Source organism: Rutilus rutilus (assembly GCF_951802725.1).
Source record: "Rutilus rutilus genome assembly, contig: SCAFFOLD_61, whole genome shotgun sequence".
NCBI lineage: Eukaryota > Metazoa > Chordata > Actinopteri > Cypriniformes > Leuciscidae > Rutilus > Rutilus rutilus.
This window is the reverse complement of record NW_028175473.1, coordinates 4,736-14,097: the sequence shown is the minus strand read 5'-3', so window position 1 is coordinate 14,097 and position 9,362 is coordinate 4,736. Positions and strand designations below refer to the sequence as shown.

General features: G+C 38.6%; 1 protein-coding gene across 1 annotated transcript; it reads left to right on the top strand.

The window, feature by feature from the left end:
• Positions 1-3,004: 3,004 nt before the first annotated feature.
• On the top strand, positions 3,005-3,793 carry LOC311285714 (uncharacterized protein; the record flags this gene model as incomplete). The annotated part of the gene is made up of 3 exons (XM_084435751.1): positions 3,005-3,231; positions 3,365-3,513; positions 3,592-3,793. 3 exons carry the CDS (start codon positions 3,005-3,007, stop codon positions 3,759-3,761), a joined length of 546 nt encoding a protein of 181 aa, XP_084291877.1. The 3' UTR covers positions 3,762-3,793.
• Positions 3,794-9,362: the final 5,569 nt, after the last annotated feature.

The following is a 9,362-nucleotide window of genomic DNA, read 5'->3' as shown; positions in this document are numbered from 1 at the left end:
GCGGCCAAAGTGGCGCTTTTCTGTCAGGAGCCAATTCAACGATCCCGCCTGTTTGCTCGTTACATCAGCTAACGTTATCTACCTGGCAAAAAAGCCAGTGCTGCATTATGTAAATAAGTCACTTTTCACTGTCTATCAATCGTCATCTAAATTCCGCGCTCGTTCAAGTAACGTTAGACTAGCACACGCAGGGTGGCGACGAGTTTAGCCTGTCGCAGTCGTTTCATCACTCGTGAGAGAGTCAGTCAGTTTTTCAGATAGAGCGGTGACAGTAGCGTCATAATAATCCCGAAATTCCGATCAATCCACTGATACTAAATATGTCCTGATTGATCACTGTGGGAGGGATGAAATATCGAAGCGAAGTCGAGCTGTTTTTTACCGCGACGTCTCGGAGTGAAAATCTGATTGGTGATCGGTAATAACTTTGATTAACTTCGGATAATAATAATTAACGTGTATATAATACTGTAATGCTTCTATATTGACTATATGACTTCTACCTTACTGAGAAAAGTGTATGATTAATGGTAAAGTTATTTATTGTGTTCTGTTTTCGCTGTTTCTTCAGAGTAACGTCACTTCTGCGGCGGCCACACAGACAAGAGATGTAGGCTGTCAGTGGGAGCCACAGAAGAGGGGAAGGTCAACTGTGGCCACCCAGCTGTCAGAGTATACTCTCAAATCCATTCGAAGTAAAGGTAAGTGTTGCTTTGTGTAATGACATGATCTAATGATTTCTATTGTTTTTAATATTTTTAGATATTCTTTGTATGCACCGTTTCTTAAAATTGAATATGTGAATGTCACTTATTATTATGAAAATAGTGACACCGGATGTGTATTGACCCCTGGACTGTAATATGTAGTCATAGTAATACATGTCTGTTCATATTTAAAATTGTCATATTACAGCTATCCAAGTCAATCCATCCACCAGTTCCTTTGGAACCAATACTGAGGTGAAAGCAGAGTTTGGAGGATTTACTTCAACACCGGACAAGACAAGGCCCCCACCTTTGAAAAGGAGACGCCTTGAGACATTGCTGGATGACACAGAGGATCTGGATGATGCTGAGGAAGAACCAGTTGACAGTTCTCAGTCAACATATCACCCCAGCATCTCTTCTTTGAGTGACTCAACCATTGTCAGGTGATCACTTACTTTGTAGTCGAATTGCTGTATTATGTTTTATGAAAAGAGAGATGAAGAAATATAATATATTTCATCCTCCACCCACCCCACAGCCCTCCAACACCAATACAAGATATTGTAAAATATCTTGTATATGAAGATTGCCTCCTTGCTCTGTTCCATGACTGTCCAATTTGTCAGCGGACATGTGAGCTGGAGAAGTATGTCAGGGGAACATTTTTGTCAATCAGACAGAAATGTCCTTTCTGTGACTATTCCAGGCAGTGGAAAAGTCAGCCGATCATCGGCAGCACCCCAGCAGGCAACCTGCAGTTATCTGCTGCAGTACACTTTACTGGCACGTCATTTAGACAGATCAGCAAAGTAAGTAACAGTACATAAATATGAATAAATGTAGCAAGAAGTGGATAAAAATATACAGCATTAATGGACGTATGTGTGTGTACTTTCTGTCTAATTTCAAAACATAATCAACTCATCAAGATTTGGTTGTGTTACAGGTTCTGTCTGCACTCAAAGTCTGCAACATAGTAGAGAGCACATATTTTCTCCATGCCTCATCATTTATGGAGCCATGTGTTTTCGCTGTGTGGAAGTGGACCCAAGCAGACCTGATCCAGGAAACAAAGAGTAGGCCTGGGGGAGCCGAGCTTGGGGGTGACATGAGAGCCGACAGCCCGGGACACTGTGCAAAATATGGCTCTTACTCAATGATGGACCTCAACACGGGAAAAATTATTGATGTCCAGTTGGTGCAGGTGAGATTATGGCACATGCCCACTTAGTCCAAAAGGTACAGGATATTGTCTTGTACTTTTGTGCATTTTTTGTTATTTAATTGCTTGAGGATTGAGCACCCATTCACACTTTTTTGAGGGTTGAGGCCGTTTGGACTACATGCTCACGTAGAAATGGTAAAGTTTGATTTCCCCCAGAAGTCTAGGAGCCCAATAAAAACATTTAATTTATTTCTGAATTAGATTTTATTCATTTATGCTCATGTGCAAAACCTGAATAATTCACAGTTTAAAATCAATCTATGAAAATAAATGTCACATGGTGAATATGACAGTCTGACCTTCTGCATTAATCATTTATTTAATATCTCACCTATGACAGAATGTTGATGTGAAATAGAAAAAAAAATCATGTGTTTGTGCAATATTGTTTTCTCTATCCCCACAGAGTAACGAATGTGGTGGCAGTGCAAAAATGGAGAAAGAGGGCCTGATTAGGAGTCTCGATTTCCTGGAAAAATCTGCTGTTAAAGTTGCATCAATTGTTACTGACAGACACTCTCAAATCCAGAAGTTTTTGAGAATTGAGAGGAACGATATTGAGCACTTTTATGATGTTTGGCATGTTGCCAAAGGTGAAGTAAATTTAAAAAATTGTTATTCACATGGTTCTTGAACTGTGATATACACGGTCCCATGTAACAGACTTCCATTTGCTCATTCTCGCCATTCAGGTGTTTCGAAGAAAGTAGAGGCTCTGGCAAAGATGAAGGACTGCAATGAGTTAAAGAGATGGCAGCAGAGCCTGGTAAACCATCTGTACTGGTGTGCCATCTCTTCCTCATCGGGTGAAGAAGCTGTAGCTAAGTGGACCTCATTCAGTAATCATGTCCATAACATCCACAGCCATGACAACGTCCTCTTCCCTGAGTGTCTGCACCCTGCCTTGGATGGAAGCCGCCCGAAAAAGTGGTTGAAATCAGGCATGTAATCTCAAGATCATTTAGTGTACCGGTATCCATGCTTTTGTTTTCTATAAATAATACATATCAACATTAATTTGCCAACTTGTTTGTGCTATTGCACAACTTTCCTAAAAGTGATATTGGATATGTGTATGGAAAAAGAATATTCTAATATTAATGCTATCAATATTTTAATTGCAGCATCAACGGCTTTGTTTAAACTGCAGAGGATTGTGTCAAACAAATACCTCTTAAAAGGTGTGGCAAAACTCAGCCCAAGGCACCAAACATCGGCCATTGAGGGTTTCCACAGCGTTATTCTGCGATTTGCCCCCAAAAATGTCGTCTTCTCCTACAGGGGAATGCTATGCAGGTAAACAGAAGTCAATTTATTTGTTATTTTGAAAAGCACACACCTGTCTCTCACCTATATTCTTAGTTGAATCCAGGTTGGAATTTATTCATTTGTTTTTTCGGATGGCCATTTTATATATATGTGATTTCAGGTTGTATCTCGCTTCGCTGCATTTTAATGAAAATGGAAACAAGGAACAGCTGACGTCTAGAGACGGAACACCAGCATACAAGATCAAATACCCCAAGCACAAGAAAGGAAAACACACGATCCAGCCACTGAAGAAAAAACCATCATATGGTAGATTAAAGACATATCAATAATTGTTTTATTTATTTTTTTGGTACATACAGATTAATGATTATCTTTTCTTCCCAGCCTATGTGGACAACCTAATGCGCGTCTTCTTCGACGAGGTGCTGCATGAACCAGCAAAATTCACTGTTGAGCTTCAGGAACTGAAGATCCCAGACACCCTGTGTTCTCAGTTCCACAGACCAGACAAGCAAGAGGCTGTTGCTGCCTATGTATCTCGCTTCAGCCACTGATGCACTTTATTTTGCGTCTTGGCAGACCTCAAACACAAATGACATGGTAGTCTATTCTTTCTGGTTGGTTACTTTTATTCATATGATGTTTAATTTCAATCATTAACAGACAGTGCCTGGAGTCAGGGTCAGGACAACATAGAGAGGATATATATATATATATATATATATAGATAGATAGATAGATAGATAGATAGATATACATTATATATATATATATAGATATATATAGATATAGAGAGATCTAGTGGTGTAAGAAGCCAACATAATTTCCCTCAGGGTCTGGATACTGCTGGCGGATGCTGACCACGACACAGGATGGGATCACTATTCTATTGCCATGGCCCAAGTACCCCCACACCCAGCTGACAAACTGGCGGTAGGCCAGATACCTCCTCTGCCTGTGAAAAAATGCAAGATTATAACTACTGTATATACTTAAATGTATACTTTAATAATAATAATAATAATAATAAAATGTGATTACTGTTTTAGTAAATCATTATTTGTTGCAATATTTTGTACTACAAAAATCTGAAATGCAGACATTTTTGACACAACACGATGTGGGATCTTGTGATTTCTCCTATGCATCTTTTGATGTGCAGGAACTGTATTTTAGTATTATATATTTTATTACTGAATAGGGAACAGTATTTTACTTACGCATTATAAACATTTATTAGCAAAGGGCCGTGGAGGGCTCTGAAAATATTTAGGGCGTTCTCAAGTGCAAATTCATCCAGGCACACTGGCTCTAATCCTGGGTGAAGACTCATACAGGTAGGAGGCTGCAGTAGAGCCCTTAGTTTGACAACAACCTAAAAGGGGAGAAATACCGACAGCATCAATTATGTGGACAGTGGCCTATATTGGAGACAAAATAATTATCAATACAATTGTAAATAAGTAATTTATAGCATCATATAATCTACCTTGGGTATTTCCCAGCAGCAAATATTCTCAGAAGCAATGGGCATTGTAATGCATTTACCACATGAACACCTGATGGGGGAGGGGGGAATAATAAATACATGCACAATTTAACTTTAAACTTAGGTTTTCAATGTGCTCTATAAGTAAACTTAAATTTAGATTTGATTCTGCAGCACTATGATTTATTCTTTGTGTGATAGCTATGAAAACTTCAAAAAGGCTAATCTGACTAAATGTTTGGAGCATGTCCACAAACATATTTATTTACTAACATGTTATAAGGAGATATTGGCCTGAAAATAGTCAGTTCAAGAGATTACAAAGACAATACCATTCTGATACATCCACTTGTAGACGACTTGAACTATGTACGTCCTCTTGTTCATCTTGTTCCTCGTCCGAGCTGGCATCTGGCTCAAAACTGTAGGGCTGGATAGCTCCAATATTGTTCTCCATTTTTGTTGCAACGGTAATGACAGGTTGGAGGTGAAAAGCTAGGTGACAGCTAGCGGTAATGACAGGTTGGGGGTGAAAAGCTAGGTGACAGCTAGCGGGAGGGAGAGAGAGCTCTCAGCAATGAGGAGGGGGAGGGTCGTCTCCGTGCCAACGGCTCCGCCCACAACGCAGAGGCGAATTGCTAATGAGCTACTGCCGCTCTGCTGAAGCGAAGTCCCAGAAAACGGCACAGGTTTTGTGATTTTGGCTAAAAATGGCATAATCATAATTTAAAGACCACTGAGAATGTTTAAAAATAGCTAAAAATATGATCGGAGTGGGACTTTAAATCAAGCTTGGTTTTGAAATGTTTTTGTCATGTTTTTTTAACCTTGCCAGTTTAAACTTTCAGTCAACTATAAGCCATTCAAATTCAATTAAATGGGAAAGGGACTCGGTAGGGAATTCGGTACTTGTTTGCTGTTCCGACAGATAAATCACTTTAAGATTGATCCATTTTACCATAAAGTTACATGGTGGAAATTCAACATTCTAAACCTCCATGAATTCATGATGGCTGTTAAGTGATAGACACATTAGCCCTTAATTGTAACATACCATATCAATTTCATTGACCACTGTATTAGATGACATTGCCGATGAGGGGGTTCCGTCAGGTGAGCAAATCAATGACCGGACACACTGCACACACTCCTTCATTAATTTAACCATTTCCGGGAGCTCTACGTGAAAATAAGGGGGAAAGTTAAGTTAGTGTTGTTTGACTAGAAAGGACTCTGTATCTGTAGTACATGACAGATGGATGAAATGTAAAAGCTAGCCAGTATTACAGGGATAAAGTTACTAAAGTTAAGCAAAGGGAAATCATGCCCATTGTGGGACTTTGCAATGTAATGTCAACCCCTCCAATGCCAACCTGAATACCTACCACGAAGGGATGCCATGATTTCTTCATCCATTTGGGGCAGCGTTTTCTGTCCAGTGTTAGCATCCTTTATCTCCTTACAAACAAGCACACTGAAACTTTTGATTACAGTAACATTATACCACATTTACATGTTTGTTACAATACAAATAATAATAATAATAATCATCATGGGAAAGTAACAGAAAAGTAACAATTAATGATGTTCTAATTTTAATTCTGCATTGAAACAGCGGCAGGCCTTAACGCTAAGGACTTTAGCTACTGCAATTAACTTAAAATACTCTGTCATTTTTTATCATACAGATCAGAGTAATGTAAAGGGTCTACTTTTATTTTCTGTAAACTCACAATAACAACAAATTGTTGAGCTTTTGTAAAAAAAAAAGAAAGAAAACAATCAGGATGCGTTTTCTGCCGTCCCGTTCTCAGTGAGCTGAAACTCAGCGTACACTTGCCTTACAGACATGAGAAATAGATATATAGAAAGCTTGAAATGTCTACTTTTAAATGAAGCAATTCAAATGGAAAATAAATATTCTCAGATTATGTAATTCGTAGGGCTGGACCCGTATATTCGGATATTCAAATATTTGTTCGGTGGGTTGGTATTCGATCTTATATAGCCTAGCCATTTTTAATAGGCTGGACAGTTGAAGGAACCCAACCTCGTTATACTTAATAAATATATTTGCTTCTTCTTAGCCTACTAAAGTGTTCCTCAAACTGGAGTATTCTCTGGCTAGAGCAGAACAGCAGAGTTTGTATGGACAGAAGTGCATGCCTGAGCTTGTATTTTGGGTTAAGCTATTAGAGGGTTAGAATAATAGAAACAAAATGTATTAGCCTTTTTACCCGTTATTATCAATCTAAATTAACCTACTGCGAAATATAGGAGCTTTTGAGATTTTACGTCATGTCATTTAATCTGTTTGTGATGCTGATTATGCTACCATGTTCTTTATTTATTACAGTTCGTTCATTTATTTTTCGTTTTTCCTCAATTTTTCCTCAACTACTGGCGGTGGCGCGGTGGTTGTTTTGAAAAATTATTTTTTATAATAATAATAGGCTAAACAAGGCTCAAACATCCATTTTGTAACAGACATACTGTTTATTTGAGCAATTTTGTCAAAGAAACAACATACTAAAGCCTGTAAAGCATTGAAATACATACAGTATTAGGGATGGGAATTTCAAGCGATTTTCGAATAATAATCAAATAATACCCAGCGATCTACGAATATTATTTTTGCTTGAAATTCACACAGTGCAACTACCTAATTGAGGTTTTCTTGAAACTTAATGTTTAAATTGGCAAATCTAAAAAATACACATAAATGATTAAATGTGTGCTATTATTAGGTCCATATTCAAATGTTTGTTTGGAAAGTGCGCTTACTGAATTTGGACCTAATAATAGCACACATTTAATCATTTATGTGTATTTTTTACTGCAGCCAAAAACAGAAAACATTAACAATAAATTATTAAAATGTTTAGACAGTCTCCTTCTGTTTTTTCATGACACATTCATAATCATTACATTTGCTGGTACACTGTAGCAAGCTTTATGCGTGCGTTTGAGCTCTGATTATGCTATGTAATAGGCTATATAGACAATTAAAGGCTTGTTATTAAGATTTATGGATTATTAATATTAACGCGCAATATTAGTCGACTAATTGCTTAAATGAATGACTACTAATTGACTGCAAAAGTCTTTAGTCGAGGGCAGCCCTACAAGGAAACCAAACCCCATCAGGTGACAAAAAAGGAGAAATAACCTTTGGAGAAAGTCAACTTGCCTTTGTTTGAGTTGAGGGTAAACCACACTCTTCATCCGAGTCATTGGCCTGAAACTTTGAAAAAACGAAAAGAGATCAGTGAAAATCTGGGGTAAAATCTTTGCGTGACCGGGGAGCTGCCGCTCAACCTGTCACTCAACCCGTCACCGCTAGAGGCAGCTAACGATGACTGGTCGAGTAGCAGGCGCATATAACGGTGGCTGGTCGAGTGGCAGGCGCATAAAACGGTGGCTGGTCGAGTGACAGCTGCCTCTAGCGGTGACGGGTTGAGTGACAGGTCCCCCTGTCACGCAAAGATTTTACCCCCTCTCGAAAATCAATAGAGAAAGAATTTTAATGAAAAAAAAACAAAGGACTTACCATTTCAGGACTCCCTATGTTTGTAGCATCATCAGAACTGGTGTGATGATCTGGACAGAGATGGCTCGCTATGTTTGTGGCCTCATCAGATCTAGTATGATGATCAGAAGTGAATGCCAGGGGTCTGGCAGCCTTCTTAATCGTTGCTTGCTTTACATGGACAAAAATGTTAATAAGTGGTGGGTGAGGAGAGACTCCTGATTTGATTGTAAAGCTTTGGGTGTAGAATAGTACATATTAAAGTGATATGCTATAGAGCTGGTAAGTCCCGCCCCTTCCGCTAACCCCACTGGACCTCTAGGTTGAAAAATCGTCAATGCAAGTGAATAAGAGAAAATAATAATTTTCTGGTCCCGTTTGAATTTTGCCATGAATGTGAACATGTTGTCTGTGAATTTTTTATATAATTTCTCGTGTAAAGAATGCTACAATTTAGCGGGTAGAATTTTGATACGGTTAGACTTTGTGTGAGAGCACTTTGTGGTCTACAACTCTTCTCTGCTTTCGACGCGTTTCTACGCGTTTGAGCTGAAGAAAGAACAGCCTATTTTGTTTGAATGGTGACATTTGGGTACAAAACACACAGGCTTCTCGATCTGTCTCCATAGATTATCGCACCGTGATTTGTGGAGGTAAAATGTGTTATGGGGTGACGTCGTCACATATGCGACATGTAGTCTTTCTTGTTATGTCTTTTCCACAACTGCTAGCCAAAGAATCATACAGTATACTGTCAAACTCGTTACATTAAAAATTATATAAAAAATTCACAGACAACATATGTTCACATTAATGGCACAATTCAAACAGGACCAGAAAATAATTATTTTCTCTCATTCACTTGCATTGACGATTTTTCAACCTAGAGGTCCACTTGGGGTTTTACGGATGGGCGGGACTTACCAGCTCTATAGAAATGCTTCATTGTTTCTAAGTAAATGTCCCCTAGTTCTGTTTATAAAGCATATAAAAATGTAGCCAAATCCTCAAGAAAACAGCATGCATTACTTTATTAAGACATTGTGGAAAATCATCATCATCAGAGCTAGTGTGTTGATCTTGTGTGGCTAGGGCCAGGGCCCTGTTCTGAGAAAGGGAATTCTTCAGGTTTTGTAA